This window comes from Epinephelus moara, chromosome 18, assembly GCF_006386435.1.
Source record: "Epinephelus moara isolate mb chromosome 18, YSFRI_EMoa_1.0, whole genome shotgun sequence".
NCBI lineage: Eukaryota > Metazoa > Chordata > Actinopteri > Perciformes > Serranidae > Epinephelus > Epinephelus moara.
Window position 1 is genome coordinate 24,329,885 of NC_065523.1, and position 23,945 is coordinate 24,353,829.

General features: G+C 43.7%; 1 protein-coding gene across 2 annotated transcripts in view; it reads left to right on the top strand.

Moving 5' to 3' along the window:
- The window catches only part of prkar1b (protein kinase, cAMP-dependent, regulatory, type I, beta), a 108,451-nt gene extending 97,734 nt beyond the window's left edge, over positions 1-10,717 (top strand). For both annotated transcript variants that reach the window (XM_050069509.1, XM_050069510.1), the window contains 2 exons: positions 8,051-8,132; positions 9,265-10,717. In XM_050069509.1, the coding sequence (XP_049925466.1) occupies positions 8,051-8,132; positions 9,265-9,437 (255 nt within the window). In that variant the 3' untranslated portion in view covers positions 9,438-10,717. The remainder of the gene's footprint in view (positions 1-8,050; positions 8,133-9,264) is intronic.
- The last annotated feature ends 13,228 nt before the right edge of the window (positions 10,718-23,945 follow it).

Genomic DNA, 23,945 nt, shown 5'->3' on the forward strand with positions numbered 1-23,945 from the left:
CGCCTGTCAGCCGCTGGATGAAAGTTTAGTAAAGTCAGGTGAGGGCTGTTGGTGCTTGTGCCATCCTCTCTGCGAGTACATTTACTCTCATCTCCTCCCATCATCCATCTGAACAGTTACTAAACGTGTGTATCTCATATTTGTCCTTTGACCCAACACAAGAGTAATCACACTGAGGGGATGTGAAGGGTCCCTGTGGGTCACACGGAGGACAAATCCTCTGTGGGTTGTCCACACTATATTGCCTGTTACTGTACTGGAATGTAATTTAGCTAATGGCGCTCAACACACACTTTATAGACTGAAGATCAATGCAGTTAATGGATAAAGACACTGCTGAGTGCAAGCATACAGTAATAAGAACAAAGGTAAAGATCAACAGGTCTTCGTGTGGTGGGACCCCCTTTTTTTGTCATTTTCTCTTTGAGAAGCCGCCCTTATGCTTCTTGTGTGTGTGTGTGTGTGTGTGTGTGTGTGTGTGTGTTGACGTTTAAGTGAGAAGGTGCAGACACTGCTGGTGCTGGGTGGCCTCGTGAACAGGCTACTCAGGATATCACCTTTCTTCCTCCATCTCTGCTTGTGCCTCTCTCGCTCTGTGCCTGCTGGTTGTTATTTCCTACAAGATGCTACATTTTGACATGTCACCACGAGCCGACTCGCCACGCTCTGCATGTTGTATATATGTTTAGGTATGCGTACGAGTGGGTGTGAATGTGCGGTTTGGTTAAGGACTGTGAAGACTGTTATCTGACCAGCAAGTAGTGGCAGTGATGATTTGGCTCGCGCTACTTTTTCCTCTCTCGTCACTCTGTTTCTCTACAACTTCATTCATTCACACTTGTTTGTCTTCCCTTCCTCTCTGTCTTTTCTCCTCTACTATCTTGTGTTGTTGCCAGTCCTTCGCGCCCTGCACTGTTAGGAGGATCTTCATTGTTTATAAAAGAAATATCTGTGGAGCAGAGCACTGCCCCTGGGGTGGTACAGTACGCGATGGTTATCTGGACCACACCAGGAGAGGCCTGTTGACGAAGGAACTACTGTACTTGGCGGCGCTGCACTGTCTCACTTTCTTTGTTTGGACATGAATGGAAAGGAGAGGAATCAACTGGTTGTAAACACAAGAGCTTCGATGCCTTGTCCCTCCTCATGCTCTCCCCATTCACATCTCTGTTTTCTGCCACGTTTGTACTCAGACCGCTTGTTTGGTGTGGTGTGATGAGAGGTCCAATAACAGTGGTCGCTGCAGTTTTTACACGTGAGATTCAACAGTGGTATAATTTTATGGGATTTGGTCACTTTATGAACAATCTCAGTGTCTACTACTATCTGTGGTTGTGTTTCCATCCTCCTGTTTTTATGCACATTTTCAGTTTGCACTCAAAAAAATTGAGTGGAAACGCTGGGAAAAAAAAGTCAAAGTAATGCAAAAAATTTTTTACACATGGTACGTTAAAAACAAACAAAAAAGTGCAGTGGGAACAGACTCAGTGGATAAACCATGACGGACATGAAGCATGTGACTTATCAAAAGCTGAAAACATCGGATATGTGTGACCGGATGTGTTCTGATTTTCAAGGTTTCAAGGCTCAAATTCAGGGAGGTTTAGTGGTGTCGAGCTGTGAGGATTGCAGATTTCTACCAGCTGAAACTTCTCCGATTAGAACTCCTTCAGTAGTCACTGTTCAGGAGGTTTTAACCAGGAGCTGAGTTATCCACAGAGGTCTTTTCCTCTTCAAAACAAATCGGTAAAAACACCATATAAAGCAGCTTTAAGTTACAAATCAGTGTTTCTCCTATGCTGTTTGCCATGTCGGACCCAGGCCATTTGCTTAGCACCTACTCATGTGCTCACCTTTTTTCTATGATAACACAAATGGTCCTGTCAAGAGCTAGTGTTTGATTTGTCTGTTCTGGGCTACTGTAGAACATTGTGGTGCAACATGGTGGACTCTGTGGATGAGAACCTGCTCCCCATGTAGATCATTCCAAGGCAATGAAAACACAACGATTCTTATTCTCAGGTGATTATACACTAAAGAAAATGTACTTATTATATTATATTTCAGCCAATATATTCCCCTAAATCCTACACACTGGACCCTTAAATGAATGAAATCTTAAGGGCTTTTTTTTGGTTAACCAAATACTTTATTACAATTAAAACTAAATTTGTTTTAAATGGAAATATGTGTAAGAATCTTCACATCTTTTCGGTCCTCCTGGAGCTTCATCAAAAGTGTCCAACACCACTGTTTCCAACACTGAGCTTAAATAGAAACTGCCCCACCCATTTCACAGGTGTGCACGGGTATGCACAGGTGTGGAGGAATTAATCAGCCGTGGGTGTGTTTCTCAGTAATTGATAACAGCCTGTGCACCAGATGTCACATATCCCACAAATGAAAGAACAAGGGAACAAGAAAAATATAGGAAAAACTCAAGCTCCCCACACTAAACCCCTGAGCTTGCCTGATAAGGACGAAATGCAGAAACCCGTTATTTTTAAATATCCCATGGAGAGAGACTCTCACTGCAGCCTGTTTTATTTTGTTCAGGAAAATGTCTGCGTGCAGCCTCGTTCTGTGGACGATAAAGGAGGTGCAGACTTCCATCTGTGTCACCAGTAATGAGGAAATACAGTGAGTGCTGAATGGAGCAGTGAGTGACAACAACCCTGCGCACATTTAAGGCTACTGTTTGCTGTGGTAATGCTAGGGTCCAGGTCTGAAGGGTTACTTTTGGGCCTTGTCCCAATACCCACACTTCCCCTAGAAATACCCACTTGCGCTTTGTGCGCGTTCACGGCTAGTGGTGTCCCAAAACAGAATTGAGGTAGTGGAAGTGGTTTCCAACACTTAGAACCAACCAACTAGATTCCAAGGGAGCCCCAACCCACACTTTCAACGAAGTGGAAGATGAAATTTCCCAGAACACCTTGCGAAGTCAGCAACTTCGGNTGTTTCTCAGTAATTGATAACAGCCTGTGCACCAGATGTCACATATCCCACAAATGAAAGAACCAGGGAACAAGAAAAATATAGGAAAAACTCAAGCTCCCCACACTAAACCCCTGAGCTTGCCTGATAAGGACGAAATGCAGAAACCCGTTATTTTTAAATATCCCATGGAGAGAGACTCTCACTGCAGCCTGTTTTATTTTGTTCAGGAAAATGTCTGCGTGCAGCCTCGTTCTGTGGACGATAAAGGAGGTGCAGACTTCCATCTGTGTCACCAGTAATGAGGAAATACAGTGAGTGCTGGACGGAGCAGTGAGTGACAACAACCCCGCCCACATTAAAGAGTACTGTTTGCTGTGGTAATGCTCGGGTCTAGGTACCATGTCTGAAGGGTTACTTTTGGGGCCTGTCCCAATACCCACACTTCCACTAGAAATACCCACTTGCACTTTGTGCGCGTTCACGGCTAGTGGTGTCCCAAAACAGAATTGAGGTAGTAGAAGTGGTTTCCAACACTTAAAACCAGCCCTAGATTCCAAGGGAGCCCCGACCCACACTTTCAATGAAGTGGATGATGACATCTCTCAGAACACCTTGCGAAGTCAGCAACTTCGGCAAGTCTTGGAAAACAATTTGTTACTGTACGATCGGAATGTAGGCTATACAAACAACAGATGGTTTGACTAGCGTAAACTCATCAGCAACTCGGTTGAACACAGTGTCAAAATATTTAAACAGATTGACTTACCTGAACAAAATCAGTCAGAACTAGAAGACGTCGTAGGAGCCTTCTGTTTTCAGCATTTCTTCTCTGTTGATTCATCAGACGGAGAAGAATAAACATAGCACACGCCACAACACAAGCGTTGGAGCCGGCATTTTCAAACTTGAACGACTACCGGTATCTTGCATCGCTACTACACGTGACATATGCCTGCACGTCGNTACCTGAACAAAATCAGTCAGAACTAGAAGACGTCGTAGGAGCCTCCTGTTTTCAGCATTTGTTCTCCGTTGATTCATCAGACGGAGAAGAATAAAAATAGCACACGCCACAACACAAGCGCTTGAGCCAGTATTTTCAAACCTGAACAACTACCAGTATGTTGCGTCGCTACTACGCGTGCCGTATGCGGTGGTGTCTCATTTCTTAGCGAAAGATCTCTACCCTAATATTTCTCACTTCCCTCATCAAGGGTTATCTCGCAAACGAGGGCACTCAATACCAAGTGGAAGATTTAAGGGGTAGAAATGGGATTGGGCCTTGGTTCCAAAGGTACCATACCGAAAGTGTTTGGTGGAAACGGGGTTTAAGATTACGTCCTTTTCAGTAAACTATGAGTGGTGGCTCTTTTAAATCCATGGATACTGTTGGGTCTGATGATAATATGTACCAATGTTTTATAATAATAGAACCCAGTTTGTGACACTTGGGGGGTATATGTTGGACTAAACATGATAGTGTTGCTTCCTCGTCTGTGGGGAGTTCTTTTTAAACATTTCATTTCTTTGTTCCTGTGTGGCCACATTGTGGTTTTAATGCCATCCCATATGCAATGAAAAGACTCACTGGTCAGCATAGCAGCATGTTAGTCAGCCACAAAAGCAAACTGTGAAACACCAGCCTTTTTTCTGCTGCTGCTGCTCATAAGGAGTTAGGCAGCAGTCTGGAGCAGTATCAGAACCCAGGGCAGCTGACACAGGAAATAACCTGACTCCTGCCTCGTGCTCAGGGCAGTTCAGATATCTGTCCTGGGAGATCATTTCAGCTACTGAGACTGGCTAATCTTTAATCATTAGGCCGAATCAGACACATTTCATGCAGTCACCAAGTGATTGGGATTTTGGCCGCAAACCTCAGCGCCTGTCAAGCTTGTCCAATCAAACTAAAACCCACTAAAACCACACACCATTATGCACACTTTCCAAGTAACACTCACCACTAACTCACTCTAATGTTGTGCAAATATTTTTTGTGTATACCATAAAAGTCCAATTAAAAGTGCCGTGTTACATCAGAAAAAAAGGTCATTATAAAGTTAGAATGTGCTAGAATTTTCCCACAGGGACATATTTCCACAGGCCAGAATACGAGTTTTTTAAGGGTAGAGTTTGCTTCTTAAAAAAATAGAAACCCAAAGCAGTAAATAGGAATATTCGACAGCATATTACGACCATCGTATTGTAAAAGATAGAATAAAATCCAGTGATGGGAGAGGGGTAATATTTAGAGAAAAAACTTTGGGATTGAAGTCATACATTTCCGAGAAAAAAAACTTGGGTATTTTCTGAGATTAAAGTCACAAGTTAAGTAGAAAAAACAAAACAAAACAAAAACGCGGGTTTTCAGGTTGTCCATACATCCGTACTTCCGTTGCATTCTTGTGAACGCAATATCTCAAGAAGGGAATTTGAGGGAATTTCTTGAAATTTGGCACAAAGGTCCAATTGGACCCAGGGATGAATTAATTTGATTATAGTTTTCAAAGGTCAAGGTCACTATGACCTCACAAAACATGTTTTTGACCACACATGATGCCACCTGCTACTCGGTTTTATACACACTCACACACCGATGGCACAGCCATAAGGAGCAATTTGGGGTACAGAATCTTGCATAAGGATACTTTGACATGCGGACTGGAGGAGCCGGGGACTGAACCACATATCTTTCAATTAGTGGACGACCCGCTCTGTTTCCTGAGACACAGCTGCCCCCAAAAATTGAGCAAAGCGTTAGTTGGCGCAGGACACAATGTCAAGCTCAGCTCACATCCCAGCTACATCAGCTGATCTCAAACAGCCAAACCACTGATGGAGCAGCTGATTGATGAAAAGGAGTCAGCTGATAGATCACATGATTCCTCTCTATGCAACCAATTGGCAAATCTCATTCAGGGCGTCCTATTTAAACTGCTCTGGCCTGCCTACTGTTGCTGCTTCCTCTGCAAGCCGCTTTGCAACCTGCCTCCACCTCAGCTCCTTCTTTTCATGCTGTGTCTGACTTATCAATGTCATTTCTGTTTGTCATTGACGCTGCTCTGTTCTGTTCCCGGGGGTCTTTGCTGCTGCTCTCCCTGCATCAGGCTTTCCATGTAGGCATATGGAAGGGCAGAGAGGTTTGCTCTCTCTGCCTCAGGCTTTCCATGTAGGCGTATGGAAGGGCAGAGAGGTTTGCTCTCTCTGCCTCAGGCTTTCCTTGTTTGCACATGGAAGGGCAGAGAGGCACGTGGAAGAGGCTTTCTGCGTAGGCCTAGGAAAGGCAGAGAGGCCCCAGAACAGAGCCATACCGCCAAATATAGTACTGCAAATGGAAATAAAGTTTTCTTTGACTAAATTGTTCCTGACTGAAGTGCCATTTTTACCGAGGTATGCATATTTTGCAGTGTCAAGGTTAGCACCAAGGACTGTTATAGCAATACTCATGATAGTACTTGTCATTTTCTGACATAAGAAAGAAGAAGTAAGAAAACACTGATAACCTCTTATCATTTGTACGGAGTGATTCTACGTGAACTTGTCAGCAAGTCTCCAACACTCAATATCACCTTAAGCCACGCTCAGCTACAGTATCACTGCCAACTTTCCTGTGTGTGTGTGATGGTCATTACGGGACAGTTTGGTCATCTCTCACACGCTGTGCCTCACTTACTTGAGCAGTATCCCCCACTTCTCCACAGTTCATTTCAAGCACAAACTCACTAAGTCACACACATATCCCTTTCACTGAAATACAGTCTCACCTTTGTGTGCCCGCAGTAAAGAGCTGGCCGTTTTGGGGTTCTCATTAAAGCTCATTATATTCATATTTAGCATTATTAGCCTGGTCAGCAGACGGAGCAGAGAGAGCAGAGAAGGATTAGAGGGAGAGTGCTGGAACGGTCAAGTCTGCTTTACGACGCGGTCCAAGACAAGCTGGGAAGTTCCCCCACTGATTTCTTACCTGCTACCAATTAACAGCTGAACTTGAGTGCATGTAAATGTCTAGACATCGACATTTAAAACACATATTCTACCTCTGTCTAAACATACGCATGCCAGACACATGCTCCGCCCCACACAAAAAGTCATGCTTTTGAGAAATGTGTTGTCAAGTGTGTGGAGGTTACATGTTAATGTAGGCATACGGGGCTCCAAACACTTAGTGCGTAGCTCAGATGCAAAGATAAATACTCGAGGATACACTCATTCACACACACAGAGTTTGTCAACAGCTGCAAGATATGACAGCATGAACCGCTATCATCTGTTGGGCAGAGTGAACGGAAATCAATTTCCTGCGTTATACTTTTTAGATGACTCACACACTCACTCGCACAACAGCAACCAGCGGGGTGATGGTAATATGCGTAGCGAGGTTGGTCGTGGAGTCCAGTCAGTCTGTCCAGCAGACATCAGCTGTTGATTTTCTCACTGCATGTGTGTATGTGCATTTGCGTGCAAGTTTGTGTTTCACCCTGAATCCATCTGTGTCTGTGTTCCCTGTTATTGTTGCCTGGTTGTGTGTGTCTGCAAATGCGCAATTAGGCTATGTGGGTTAGCGATATGCTGTTGGAGCAAGTTTTGGGGTGTGTTAGTGTTCTAGGGTCATTTAGGGAGACTATATTGGAGCTTTTTAGTCTTGGACAATACCATTGTTTCCATTTTGTGGGTCAGTGCTGATAAACGGGATTATGTGACGGAGACACTGAGGAGTCAGTTCAGCCTCTAACCGGGCTTAGATGTTTGTATTTATTACACTCTGGAGGAAATAAAGCAGAACCAATCAGAATTTGTATCACGCACCCCGTTGGAATATCTGCTTCATACGCGCACCACAGAACAGGTGTCCGTCCCACAGGAAAGTGAGCTAAATCCCGTGCACCTGTGTTCTTATGAAGCAAAGGAATTTCTCCTCGGCTTAATCCTCCTGACGATTTTCAGCCCCTCGCTAAATAACTCCTCCTTTTCTCTCCCACCCCCCTCCTTTCCTCCGTCTCTCCCCCTTTTTCACCAACACCCCCTCCTCCTTTTGTTTCTCTCCCTCTCATCCTGCTCTTTCTCTTGTCTCTCCTTTCTTTCCTCCAACCCTCCTTTTCTTTTCTGTCTCCAGGGAATAGCCTCTGTTCTGCAGCGTAGGTCTGACAACGAGGAGTACGTGGAGGTTGGACGCCTCGGACCCTCTGACTACTTTGGTGAGTGGGTCAAAAAATATACCTGATATTTAGCATTGTAAATATAAATTGCGAATGTATAAGTAGTAGTAGTTAGGTAGGTCGTTTTTGTGTCATCTAGTAGCATTGGTGTGAACCAGAAGGTTTGTAGAACGTTGCATTGCAAGTAGTTGCCTTTTTCAACTCGTCTCGTCACGAATCTTCTGAACTGGGCTCAAGAGACAAAGCAAAGTAGCAAATAACATTTGAGAAGCTTGAACCACCTTTTTTGGCATTTTGCCTGACAAATTCGAAGCAAAGTAGATTTCCATCTATTTTTAAATGCGAGAGATCAGAATTTGAGTGAAAATGCTTGGAATAAAAGCAAACTGTCATCCAATGAACAGTCTCAGCATCAGCAGGCTTTCGCATCAGGGACCTAGGCTCGGACCTGAGTACACTTGACCCCAAAGTCCAGTTCGTTTGATTAGTGTGAACACTGCGAACACGGGCACCATACGTCGATCTGTTCTTGAGTCTACCCGAAAAGGTGGTCTCATGTGCAGTTCATTTGTACTCCGGTACTGTACGAATCAAGTGTGAACTCCAGCTGCACCAAAACAGGAAGTGGATTGCTATGTAACGTGACTACAAGGAGTTTTTAAGCGGTTTTTAAACCGTCTCAAGCGGCTCCTCCTCTGGCCAGGAGCAGAGTTTCAGCTGGCTGCTCTGGACCAGAGGTGTCCGTCTGTGGCACCTTTTCCTACACTGTAGAAGAACAAAAATGTCCCATAGATGACGAGGCAGGTTTATTCAGGTACGGAACAGCATTACTAATGTGAAAGCAGAGCAGCAGGGGAGTGGAGACGGAGCCAATTGTACTCAGGCATGGTACAAATCATTCGTACCTAATATAAAAACAACCTTGATCTTTTTCTCCAGTGCGTTGCTTTCTTTTGGCATACAGTATTTTTCCACAACTTCTTGCTGTTTTGGGGTCAGTTTACTGTGTGCCAAAAACAGATTTGCTGCTTCTCGCAACTGCATCGCAAATTTATAGAATGCACTAAAATGATGTATTACACAGGGATACATTACTGATACTGAGATTAAATTAATTTCAAATGTTTAAACATTTAATTTTGATTGCTCTCTCCCCTTCCTCCTCCTCCAGGTGAGATCGCCCTGCTGTTGAACCGTCCCAGGGCAGCCACCGTAGTCGCTCGTGGTCCGCTCAAGTGTGTGAAGCTGGACCGGCCCCGCTTTGAGCGTGTGCTGGGGCCGTGCTCAGAGATCCTCAAGAGGAACATCCAGAGATACAACAGCTTCATCTCCCTCACTGTGTGACACGTCGGCCCCTCTGGGCCCCACCAGCAGGGGTGGGCAGCATCAGCATCAGAGTTTGGGTCCGTGGGTGGGAAGAGGTGAGGATGTGGGGTAAAGGACATGGGTTTTAACATCCACAACTACAGGGCGCTCATTTCCTGCCTTGTTCTTTTATTATTTTTTTTCCATTTTGCGTGTTTCTTTTCTTTTGATCTTGTGCACTTTGACTTGACCTGTGCTGTCATGTAGCTTTATGTCAAAACCAACATGCAGGAGTGTAAAAACCAGAGCGAGGACAGAGATCATTCAGCTCATTATATACTTTAAATGAGTCATATATACAGTGTGGCAGCTGTATATGATGCATGCTTCTAGACTGTCAAAGAATGGAGTTTGCACTTGAATGAATTTATGGAGGGTACGGATGAATTCAGGAAATAAGAAGGAAGTAAAGTCATGTTTACGTACAGCGGGAGGAAGTGAGCACACATTTCTTTTTTTGCTGGCTGTTGTTTGCCTTTTTTTCCCCCATCTTTGGCTGTGCGCGGTGCCATTTCTAGGCCAAATCAGACCCGCGCTACACTGACCTCTGTTCCCCCTAAAACGTAGATGTAGAGGTTTGAAGACAAATAAACTCTTGGATGTTTCATTTTAGTGCTTTAAGTGTGGACCTTACTGCTGTTATCAGTTGGGGGCTTTGTTAAAGGCAGTTAAGATTTGAATATTTATTTTATGTGCCAGCCAAATTAACTAACAAGTTGCTTTCTTCTCAAGAAATCCCCTTTGTCCCAAATTCCCTGAAGCGGTTCAGTCTGATCTGTGAGCTGTGGAATCCCAAAGGAGCGGTAGTGTTATCAGTCCACATACACACTAACTGACATGAAACACACAACCATACTGTATACGCTTACACTGTCTCAGGACTATATGGATCTCCAACACAGACACACACGCACACACTCACACGTCTTTCCTGATGCTTTTTTAAGCTCATTTTGTTCTATGTTAAATCGCTAGATGAAAGCTTTTGCACCACTTCAGAGTTTGTAACGTTGGGTCAATACAGACGTTTGATTTAGCTGTTTTTAAGACATGACTTCTATGTTATAAATATATAAAAGAAAGAAAAAATATACTTGTGTTGCTTTCCTTTGATCTACTGTAATCTGTCCAAGTTGCACACCTGACCCAGCGACTGATGTTGTATAAAATGGGACCTTATGAAAAGAATATTTCTATATTCTCTCTCTCTGTATGTCTTTCTTTGAACTATCAAACCATCTTGAGCAAATAAAGATAAGCTTCTGAAATCCTCTCGATGTGAGTCGTTATTTTCTCTTGATCAGCCCCTCCTTGTCCCCGTGTGAGTGTGACTCTGTGCACATTTTTTCACTTCGTTTATCCCCACTTCTGGCATCCTCTCCTCCTCTCCTGACTGGACTTAGTTCGCTCTCTTACCCTTTATGTTATCTCATGCCTGCACCCTGCCTCCCCTAAACGTTATATCTCTATTAATCTCCCTTAAACTGTCCTCTTCAATCACACTTTTCACATTTCTCCCTACAGGTACCTCTTATCCATCCCATGCTCCCTCTACTCTGTGTCTCCCTCCACTCTTCCTTGCTCTCCATCCTTCTCACATTAAGCCAAGTGTCAGTCACCCGTCAGTCGGAGCTGTCAGAGAGCCTCAGAGCTCCTCCCAGCCAGTTTACACCACAGTGGACTAAAGCCTCTGCAGCTTTGACACATTCCTCTTCATCTTAATGCCCACTAAATCAACTAAGGAATGCGCCCCCAACTTGCCGACATTGAGTTTAGTACCCCCCTCCCCACATATACGAGCTCGCACACACAACTTTATCACCTTGGAAATACACACGAACACACATGAACTCACAAGCACCCACATTTGGGGTTTGTAGCTCAGTGAAACAAGTATTGGGCCTCCATCTGCAAGGATTTGGGGTTTGATTTCAAGCACGAAAGTCCACTCACGGCAGTTAGACACTGTCAGCTGTCGTTTAGTTTCAGACTTCACTTGTAACAACTGGTGAACCAGGTGAGAGTGGACTCAAACCTATGACTCTGGAGACTTTACTGGTCAGAAGGTGGGTTCGGTACATAGAGCGTTTATCAGTGGAATCCAGTAGGGATGAGGCAGAGGCAGACTTAATCAACAGGCTAAAACCAAAATGAAAACAAAAGGCTGAACCATTACTGTAGACACACAAGGAGCTAGGACAAACTGGCACTGAGAGAGAACAAGACACACACACTAAATACTGTGGTGAGGGGAGGGCTAATGAGACACAGGTGAGGCTAATCAGGGTGGGACAGACAATCAGACACAGGTGAAGTCATCAAAAGGGAGGGAACACACACGGGCAGGAAGTGAGGTGATCTGAAACAATAGTAGATGTGAATGAATGAAATAAAAAAATAAAAAACATGACCTAAGGAACGTGAGCTGCGACATCACTCATATTTTACTAAAGACCCACTGTGACTCTGAAAGCAATATGTCACCCACAAAATGATCATATGCACATCAATTACCCACCGTATTATGCTGAATTCCTGAATAAAACTGTTTTTCTCGCACGCCTCAACAGAGAACAAAGAATCCAAAAACAGAAAACTCTTCATTAACTGAAGTAAAAGGAGACAACAACTGCAAAACTTTTTAAAACATCCATTTACAAACTCTCACAAAAAAATTGCCATTTAATCCAAATCTCATATACTCAGTCATGAAAGTTACATTTCTCATATGCTACTCATAAGCAAGCGTGTGTATTTGGAGCTCTCCTTAATGGTCTGCAGATAATTAAATAGTAATACATACAAAAATGCATGTGTTAAGAGAGTACTGAGGTAAATAAGACTTGTGCTGTGTCTCAAATCGCGTACTTCTGTACTTACACTTAATATTTTGAGTGCATAAGTGCTTGAGAAGTATGGAAAAATGCAGTGCACTATGAGTACCCGGATGGTGCACTCAAAACGGTCAAGAAGTTGAGTGCAGGGGGTGTCGGTGGCTTAGTGGTAGAGCAGGCGCCCCACGTACAAGGCTGTTGCCGCAGCAGCCTGGGTTTGAGTCCAGCCTGTGGACCTTTGCTGCATGTCACTCCCTCTCTCTCTCCCCCCTTCACGCTTCACTGTCCTGTCAATTAAAGGCAAAAAATGCCCAAAAGAATATCTTTAAAAAAAAAAAAAGAAGTTGAGTGTGGAACTATGGACACTTCTCGCCCTCAATAGTCGCCATCTTGGCGACTTAGCGGAAGGGGAGGGACCACTTTTCAAATTGGAAATAGCGGTCGAGGACTGTGCGACCGTGAACGTCACTGCATTGTACAAATACATGTGTTTTTTGCACTAAGCACCACTAACGAATGCTAATGCTAGTTTGCTAACTAGCTAATTTTCGGTCGTCATTTCCAGTGAGTGCACAACAGCCGTGTTTGGTTTGAGACAACACTACTCTGTCTCAATAAGTAATAGTGCACATAGTATACTACATGGAAGTGTGCTAACGGAAGTATGCGATTTGAGACACAGCACAGGATTATACTGCAGGATTTGTGTGGGAGTTTGTAAACAAGTGTTTTGACATTGATATGCTGTTGTGAAATGAGGTTACCTTTAAATCAATTAACCAAGAATTATCTCTGTTTTTGGATTCTGCAGTTTTCTGAATGAATTCAACATAACACAGGGCGAGTAACTGATTTGTGAACCATCATTTTGTTTGAAGTATTTCTTTGATGGGAATTACAATTTTCTCCTGTTGTTTTGTGGATCAATAAATCTTTGAAGAGGACGCAGCTGATGTTTTAAAACAGCTTGAGAAACTGGTAATTCTAGATGACCTAAAAGGAGGATGGGTTGTTAAAAGAAAAATGCCGGGAACACACCACACGATACCTGCCCGATTATAGCCCGACAAAGTGTCGCTCGGCTTGGATCGTGAACGACAACGTGTGTGGTACGTGGTAATCCATTATTTTATCTCGTAATGTGTCATAGTAGACGACAACTGACGCCCCGTCTGGGACGTCCCGATAGAAAGTCTAGCGTGTTTGATTTTCTTTTTGTCGTTGACTCCTCTCGTCACAGCCGTCACTTTGACCAATAGGAACACAGAGCGATCTGCTGCTGTAGACAACCGAGCTTTTTTGAGGTTACCACGAGGGATGTTACCACAGTAAAAAGGGAAAAATTATGGTGTCAAAGAGCAGAGACACTTTAGCAACCTGGGAGTACTGCCATTAGCATCAAGCTAGCAAACAATGTTATGTTTCATAATGGAGGATACAAAGTAATAAAACCACAACTGCAGAGGCTACCAGCTTCATTTGAAACAGACTACATTAGAATTTATTTTTCCCTCTGTATTTTTCTATTTCTATTTTTAATCCACTCCTGTTTGCCTTGATAAAGTTAATGCATCACACTGTCATTTCAAACTAAACACTTCCTGTATCTGTTTCAAATTAAAAGCCCCTTATAACTTCAGTTGAGAGAATCCCTTCAGTTTCTAAATAGGCTTTTATTGTCTTTTACGTTACTACAACAACATTTCAGCTGGCACATGAACAGACACAGTGACTGAAGTAATAGTAATAATAATAAAAATAGGGCAAGAATAACCCGATGACATCACACACGTCGTGAAAGACGACAAAGGATAATTGGTGTGGAACATCGTGTAGTCTGTCATGTCTGTCAGCCAAGTCACGGCACGATTTTATGACTCATGTCTGTCAGCCAAGTCACGGCACGATTTTATGACTCCACAATCGTGTAATGTGACATAGTGACTGTAGAAACAGACAAAAATGTTGTGTAGTGTGAACCCCGCATAAGTGGACCTTGAGTTGTGATTGTTTCGTCAAACTACTGTTTCCAAGGTCATGATTGGACTTACAGGCTTCACTTTTAGTCCAACAAAGATGACCTGAAAGAGCTTTGGATGCAGTCATAACAGGTACTGAGCTCCAATGTCAACAGATGCATCTCCATGACAACCAAGGGTCATCAGTGGATGGAATTTGTGCGGGTGGATTTGACTCCGTTCACAGGAAAAGCTAGTTAATGGAGTTTAAGCTCGGACTGCTTTATCAAACCACCATATCCCAAAGAAAGCTTTTTTTTATAACACTGGTAACATAAGAATGACAAATCAACCTGAGCTGACCCGTGTGTGTGTGTGTGTGTGTGTGTGCGTGTGCGTGTGTGTCCAAAGTGCCTGATTAGGCAGGGCCATTACTGGGCCATCCTGGGTGGGCCACCTAAGGAAAAAACTTGGCGCAGTCACATGAGCAGTCAGATGAACCCTTGATACCACAACACTATGCCAACCAACCAACCAACCAACCAAACACACACACACACACACACACACACACACACACACACGTTCACACACTCCTTTACCAACTTTTAATTTAAGTGACTCTGTTCTGTGTTTGGGTCCTTCATGCTATCATAGTCCCATAATCTGTCATACAGCTCCCGTGGTCCCACTGTGCCCGCAACACTGAGGCCAAAAACATTTCGCCAGCTAAGCTAACAGCAGTTCAGGTAACTGCATCTTCACATTCAAAGCAACATGATCGTCAGGTTAGAAGAAGCTCAGCCATCAACGCTCTGATGGTCAACAGCAGCCAATTAAAAAGGACTTTTTAATGTTGTAATTCTACCTGAAAAAATAATTAAAGCTTCTCAGCTTTATTCACCTTTACATGAGGGACTGTAAAATGTTGCTTGGAGATCATCCAGTGTTGTGGCTGATGTAATTTATTTCCACAAAACATACATTTCTGTTAAATATCCAGTTGTTTTTTCACTGCAGATCACTTAAGCCCCTTTTCCACTGGACAAAATACCCACCCACACACATCTGGCTTTTGTATTTAATGGGAAAGGTTACAGTCAGCATTCACTCCTGGGACAAATGACTGCATTAGTCACAGGTATTTATCAGCTCCAGCTCCGATGGCTTCAATCGGCAGTGATGGAAATACGACACCCAGGTGGACCAAGCCCCCGGGAGCAGTGCCAGGCTTTGAAATTTGAAAAATTGAGCAAAGCGTTAGTTCAGGCAGGACACGATGTCAAGCTCAGCTCACATCCCAGCTACATCAGCTGATCTCAAGCAGCCCAATCAACTGATGGAGCAGCTGATTGATGAAAGGGAGACAGATGATAGATCACATGATTCCTTTCTATGCAGCCAGTTGGTGCATCTCTGCAACCTGCCTCCACCCCAGCTCCTCCTTTTGCTGTGTCTGACTTATCATTTCTGTTTGTCATTGATGCTGCTCTGTTCTGTCCCTGGGGGGGTCTTTGTTGCTGCTGTCTCTGCCTAAGGCTTTCCATGTAGGCGCATGGAAGGGCAGAGAGGTGTGCTCTCTCTGCCTTAGGCTTTCCATGAGGTGCGTGGAAGAGGCTTTCTGCGCAGGCCTGAGGAAAGGCAGAGAGGCCCCAAAACAGAGCCATACTGCCAAATATTATACTGCAAATGGAAGTAAAGTTTTTTTTGATTGAAGTGTTCCTGACTGAAGTGGAATTATAACAACCAGGTCTGTCGTGTGATGCCACTGGGCACCCGCGAAATGATGCATTTGACTGTCAGGATTTGATCCATCTGGTCTGATAAACTTTCTAAGGTCAAGAAGAACCACATGATTAAATAATTTTATCCACAATCAAATTAGTAAAATAAAAACTAAACTGAAAGTTAGTTGCTTGGCTGATGTCTCTAGTGCACCTGCTCTATGGGCCCCATGAAGTGGAAGATCTACATAGAAATTGAGCTTTTGTGGCTTGTGCCACTGAGCTTTTTCATAGGAATGAGTATAGCTCCGACTCCAATGCTGCATCCACTTCTCTTTATACATCCATGGGGTGGATGCACTAAGTTTAGCCCCTTTGCCGGTGTGTCATTGCACAAAATCCCTCGTGTCTCCGTCCAAGCAGTGCTCGAACATAATTCAGAATTTTGAGTTTGAGGTAGAGACTGAATAAGTGAGAGATTCAAAGAAAGAAGTAACCACCTGTAACAATCTACTACAAAACTGGGACTCAGTTGCAGCGGAAAACACAAAACACCAACAACAGTTTATCAAATCCAAATTTTACTTAGGAGGTCAGGGGTCAATCACGTAAAGGCAGTCAGCTAAGGAAGAAAAGTCAGTTCAGGGAAATCACACAAAAAGCAAAGTTCGTAAATGCAAGCAGTGTCAAAAACCAAGGAATCAAACACCAGGAAAAGGCTGAAGAACATGAATACACTAAGGCGACAATGATAATCTGCCAGCTGAATGGGGAAAACACTGGGCTTTCAGTACACAAAGGCTGATTACTAACTACACACAGGTGAGTGGAGCAAGACACAGGTGAAACACATGATAACAAAGGCGGGAAAACTCAGGGAGTAAAAGAAACACTAAGCACAATGAGAACACATTTCAAAATAAAACAGGAACACAAACACATGAGCATAAACTAGACAGAATATTACACCGCCTTAACATTTTCATTGGCCTCCATGATGCTTTCTACTGTTTACTGAGCTGTTTGTGACGTCAAACGTGATACACCAGGGAAAAAAAACAAAACTGTAGAGCCCTGTGCATGGCTCTGGTCTACTGGCAATGGGAAAGCTGTCTATTGTCTATTTTTAATGGGTTTTCCTGCGTTTAAAAAAACCCTGCATACACGCCCTAATTTGTGTGGGAAAAGGGGTATTAGACAGACCAATCAAACAAGTTCAGAGCTGTATAGGCTCAAGGTGGCATTAAAAAACATTTTGGATCAGTATTTATGCAGTGGTAGAGGCTGCTTAAATGCCTCAAGGCTATACATTGTTTTTTGTGGTTCTTGTTATGAGTGCAAACATATGTTTTTCCATGTTTTGTTCACAGCCAGCAAAGCCTCAGTTGTGTGTTTCACTCTGTGCCTCTCTTCACTCACGCAGCGCAAAGCAGAAGTGTTTCACAAGAGGAGGATAGCAACAGTAGCAGGGACTCAGGAGGATAAATGACCCCAACTGCACCATCTCCTCCACTCCCTCCATCCCTTTTTTTTTGCTACTGCAGCTCAGCCCTACTATAACCTCCAGCTACTCCCACAGCGGAGTATGTTCGGTGCGAGACTCCTGTGCATTTTGTTGTCCAAACAAATAAGAAGCCAGACTCAGTGGGCTGGTGGGGAGGAGTAGGAGGAGACGGAGAGGAAGCAAGGGATAAAGATGGAGGTGGAGGAGGCGATGAACATGCAGGATGAGGAAGAGGAATGTGAAGGAATGCTGCGCCAGCTTTACTGACCTCTAATATGTTTTCCTTTGCTTTTTAAGTGCGCTCCCGAGTGGTGTGAAGTCAACTGAGAACCACTGGGATTCATTTTGAAGAATTTATCCCAGCATGGGAACATTATGTCTCCTCATTTACAGGAGGGCTTCTTAAGTGCATCCCTCCAAATTCCAAGTTTTATATAATGGTTGCCAAAAATTTACAAGATAAGATGGCTGGGAGTGATTTGGTATGTCTGTGTGTGTGTGTGTGTGTGTGTGTGTGTGTGTGTGTGTGTGTGTGTGTGTGTGTGTGTGTGTGTGTGTGTGCATGCTTACATGTGTATTTGTTGCATCCTATAACCAGACACAGCCACTGATGATCTCATGAGAGGAAGTTTTATTTGGTGCTGCATATTTAGATCTGGCACAGTGAGCGTAGCCCCTGGGCGTGTGACCCTCACCCCCTTTCTCTTTCTCTCTGATTCTCTCTCTTTTGTTTCCTGTCCTCCTCTTCTGCTCTCTGTGTTCCCATAGCTGCCATCTCTGCTCCCTTCTATCCCTTGTCTGGGTAGATCCAGGCTAATTAAAATGCCTGCCAACACCAGGCTACAACTTCCATTGATTCTCGCTGCCTGCTCCCTCCTCCATGATCCCTACACCCGTGTGGAAAAAAATTCAACCCCCAACCGCCTGCGCTAATGACCAGAGCCTTTGATAAGAAGCTCTTTTCTCGTCGAGATATATTAGGTGTGGCGACCTGACCGTTCCAGAGTTCAGCCTGGCTGGGCTGAAGCTTGAGGTCCAGGGGAATCTCATCTCTGCCCGGACCCTGATTCTGCTGCTCCGATTCTCAGCTCTAATCGTGACCTTCTCTGGTCAAAGGTCACCACCCAGGCCTGGTCACAGGTGATTGAGCAGTGGTGAGGCTGATGGGATTGAAAGGTTAGGGATGAGAGGGGGTGTCAGGGGGAGAATGAGGGTCAAAAATTGGGTCAGAAGATCATCACAAGGTCTGGCTCAGTCCTTCTACATAATGACAACAGGATTGTCATTATGTAGGTTTGTAACTTGGTTGTAACTGACAGAGTGTCTTGCTGTTCCTTGACTTTGTCTGTGATTTTTGGCATCAACCATTACTGACAGAAGTTCCAGATCTTGTTTTCTCTCCAGTCAGACAATTCCGTCGCTGTCCTCGTGCAAATGACCCTTCTGTTTCACCCACGAGTGTTTAATCTTTTCCAGTTTCCTGCAAGCTTTCAATAGAAATGTCATCCACACACTCACTCACTTGTGGTGAATTCTGCAGACAATTACCTGCTCTATTCACACATGTGCTCACTTGGACATTACATGGACTTTGTACCCGGAGAAGACATTCTCACACACAGCTCCTCCGAGTGATGTCTAGATAATTTCAGACTTGCAGCGCATGTGTGAAAGGGGGTTTGGAATGTAATAAACAGTAAAGTCTTCAGCCCTGACTGTTGCTAACTTGTAAGACATCACTTGAGGAAATTTATTAGACTTTGTGCAGCTCCTTCTGGAGCTGGCTTTGTTCAACTTTCGTCACATATGCTGTAGAACTTCGTAACACCTGTGAACAGACTTTAAGGCCCAGTCCCAATACACCCTCTGCCCCTATCACCCATCCGTGTTGCGTGTTCATGTCTAGAGGTAGGGTGTCCTCTTTCTTGTAGGGATAGAGGGGTAGGGTGAAGTGTTAAGCGGGATTTATGCTTGTGTGTCAGCTTGTGTGTCAGCTCGATGCAGATCCTACTCTGTAGTAGCTTATGCACATGGCCGACGCCATTGTGAGCATTTACACTTGTGTGGTGGTGTGGCTGTGTCACTCTGCAGTTACACCTCCAAGACACTAGTTGGCGGCAGGGTTTCTGTGAAGTGCTGTTAAGTTTAGCTGATTCGAAACACACTTTAAGCACACATTAAACATGACTTAATAGCGACAATTTATGAAACCCACATATACAACATGCTAATGTTTTTAGCACAAGGCTATGGCATCTTACATTGTATAAATTAGACTAGCAGCTAGCAGACTTTTCCTCTACTCATATGGAGCCAGGGACAACAGCAATGTTTGACAAAGGTAACGGATCATAATTTGGCTCCATCACAACTCACAAGGTTCACAGACAAAACAACTGTCTTATACTAAACACGTTTTCCAAACAGATATAACATGCTAACGTTATTAGCACAAGTCTATGGCATTTTACATTGTATAAATTAGCCTAGCGATTAGCAGAGATTTCCTCTGCTCATATAAAGCCAGGATAAATCACACCTTATTGGGCCTTATTGTCTTCACAATGTATTGTTTCTTATCTGTGAAATTAAAGTAAATTAAAACTTTGTTTCCACGGAGGGAAATGGTTTCAGCTTACAATAATAGATAGGAGGTCTGCGTCTTCTGGGAAGGTGCATGTCAGGCTATGGCGTAGGGTACGCTGTAGATACAGCGTTGATTCAACACAGAAGTATAAATCCTACATTAGGGCTACATGGCCTTCCAAACGGAGATTTTTTCAGAGGCACACTTCACACCAAGTGTTATGAGAAATCATTGGCAAGATGACTGTACTAGCAACATGAGAAACCCACAAATGTATTTTCTCTGTCATTAAAGATATAAAAATTATAACTATCACATTATCATAGTTTAGTGTTGTTTTAATGTATTATAGGCCTTTTCTTTGTAACAGGCCATGACATAAGCTAATGTTACCTTGTTTTACATGACAGTCCCCCATTTTGACATATTTCCGTGTTGTATATGTTGCATATGACGCCCATAATATAATTAAAATCCAGTTGTTACTGCTCCTCTAATATCTGACTGGTAGGTTAGGAACATGGGTTTCTGACATTAGCCTACAGAGCATCGCTCATTTCCTGGTAATTAAATAGTGTTATTTTTTATTTGATGACTTGTTTGATGGATTAATAGCGTGAAACTTAAGCTGTGAACAAATTGCGAGCATCCGGACAGATGCAAAAAGATGCCTGTAGCACACGTAAGAGAAATCACCACAGCAGAAGACGCCATATCGGCAATGTCTGCCTACTCTTGTTGCATTTCTTTATGTAAATCAATTATGTATCAGTGATGTATCAGGGTCTTGAAGGGTGGTCCTATTTCAGAGCGGAAGATTTCAACCATTATCCCTTGTAACTGTTCTGAAGGGCAAGGTGGCGCTCAAAAACAAGGGGTAGGGGTTAATATAAGAAATGGAAGTGGGCCTTTGATGTGAAAAAAAAAAAATGATGCAGTTCCCCTCTAGCCATCTTCTTACTTAAAGTAACAGTCATGAACCAATTCAAAGTAATTGAAATGATTGTTCCACTTCCTGCCACTGTCTTTAAAGGGGCACGTCCTTTGCCATTTGTCCACAGTAGGACACGGCCGACTGCCTCCGAGAGAAGAAAGGAGAAGGAGAGAAAGCAAGAAATGAACGAGGGGATGAGATACCATCTGTTTGTTTTTCTGCTTTTCTTTCCCAAGCTTGTTATCGTTCCTCATTTCCTGCTGGACGACAAGTAAATAATTCACATGTATACATGTACCAACACTGAGCCCAGGCCTCCCTGACTCGTCTGGATTTTGGCCTCAGTTTCAAAGCTATTCCCAGTAAACGGAGCCTTGGTAACTCGCCTCCAAACGACGTGTAGAAAAAACAAACAAAAGGCTGAAATGTTCTCCCAATATTCTGCATGCTCAAGGGGGGAAAAATGTGTGAGTAGCATTTTTCTGAGTGAGATATTCCATCATGCACATGACTCTGCAATCTCCTGCCCACGCTGATCCCGACCCAGCACAATCCATCTCTTCAGTTCGACTCTGACTTCACTCTCTGGGGAGGCAGCTCAGCAATTGTCTCAATTGTTCCTTTTTTTCAGTGCCTCCTACTCTCTGAGGAATCGTTAAGGGCTTGAGTGCTGATCATAAAAAGTAGTCGAACTCTCTTCTGATTTCATTAGCAAGATGAAGAAATGCCATGAGCGAAGAGTCCCTGTTGGACTGTTTAGGAAATGGTTAATAGATCTTTGGCCTTAAGACATTTTTGACTGATGATTTTTGTCCCCAGATGAAGCATCTCATGTTTCAAAACCAATTGTCAGCTTTTGAGACGTGTGATGCTTCAGTTTGGTCTGGGTGCTCAGACAATCTTCAATATCTGGATAAGATTTGGCATCTTCCCCAGTAATGACCACATTGTTGGGGTCTATTAGATGAGAGTGCCTCAGTAAGTCTACCCTCACATCCCAGGGGATTCACCTCATCCCCCAAAACACAGCCACTCACCGCAGGTGTGCAAAGTCACAAGGCAAAGGCTGTCAAGTGTCTCCTGATTTTGAGGCCACCCTAGACATCCACAACCCTCCAGCCCCTACTGAAGGACCCTCAAATCCCTTCAACGTCCCAGCTGCACCCTGAGCAATGCCCCTGGGCTGAGGCAGTGGCTGGGGAGCAGAGTCCACAGGGGTGACCTCGCTCTCCCTAAACCCTGCAGGAATGTGTGGATTTGAGTGAGTGCTGTAACCAGAGAGCACTCTCTCCTATCTTTAAGCCCATAATGGAGCCACTTCCTGTTGATAATCAGTTTGTTGTGATCTCCCTCTGCCTTGGGATTTTGACACTTCATCTTGAGTCATAGGAGAGGAGGAGGAGGAGGAGGAGGAGGAGGAGGAGGAGAGGTGTTATTATGGTTCTGGTCTGTGTACCATAATGACAGTATGGGCTGGCATCAAAGGCTCGGGGACCAAAAAAAGTTATTTTTCCAATTTGAGTTCAAGATCCTTCAGCAAACCTCTGTGTATGCACGTGCATGCATGGAAACGTCACCCAGTGTGTCATTCTTTGATACAAGGCATAGATTGCTTGACATCAAACAAGTATGGGGCTCTCAGGGTTTCCTCGAGGGCCAGCAGATGGGGACGAACACCAGGCAGGGGTGCCGTCTCCAGCTCCATTCTGGCAGGGACATTTTCCCTTTTTTTCCCTCTTGTTTGAATCTACTCTTGACTGTCAAATGAAGGCAAGAATACCAGGAAAACAAGAATGGAGGTCTTGCTAACTCCGTCCTGTCTCATATTTTCCCTCCTCTGTCTCGCTTTCTCTCGCTCGCTGACAAACATCCCTCAGCGGTGGATCTGGTACTGCTTTTATGGCCTCCAATAATAACAACAACAATAAAAGAGCCAAAAACCTGCAGTAATTATTTTTTAAAAGCAGCTATAGTGTTTCTTCCAGAGAAGCTAGGTGGGAGCTTGTTGTGGTAGGGGGGCTCACATTAACCGCTGTTAATAGTTACCATGATGCGTGCGAAATAGCATCACAGTACGGCCCATAAACTAGGTAGGGCTTCTCTCCTGGAGGTTAAGTGCTTTGCTCAGTTAGGTGTGGTTGCTATAGGAATGGCGCTGTGTTGAGGAAAATCTCAAACACAATTCATGGCGCTGCTCACTGCACACCTTCACAGCCCTGGGGCTGATAGCACATGGTAAAACGATGAGTGCACCCAAGTGGATTCTCTAACTGGTTGTAATCACCCTTTAATCCTGGGGTTTTCTTTTAGTGGCATCTTTTACTTCAAACCCTTGCAACCATAGATGGATTAATGAACAGGCCTGATGGTCAGTGTCAAATGCCAAGTTGAAATGTGACAGGAAGACTGAAAATAACCACAGAGAAATAAAAAAAGACCACAGAGTGATGCAAGGGAACTGCAAAGAGACACAAATAACTACAAAAATTGCTAAAATAATCACAGAGACACAAAATAACTACAAAAAGGGGTAAAAACCCCCACAAAGAGACACAAAATGACCAAAAAGACAATAAAATTACCTCAAAGAGACACAAAGAACCTCAATAAAACACTAAATTACAGCAAAGACACCCAAACAACTACAAAAACATACAAAACAACCACTAGGAGACACAAAATGACCACAAAGTGACACAATACGACCAAAAAGACAATAAAATTACCTCAAAGAGACACATAAGAACCTCAGGAAGACACAAAATCACCTCAAAGTCACCCAAACAACTACAAAAACAATCGCTATGAGACACAAAATGACTACAAAGTGACACAATACATCCAAGAAGACAATAAAATTACCTCAAAGAGACACAAAGAACCTCATTAAAACACTAAATTACGGCAAGGACACCCAAACAGCTACAAAAACATACAAAAACAGCC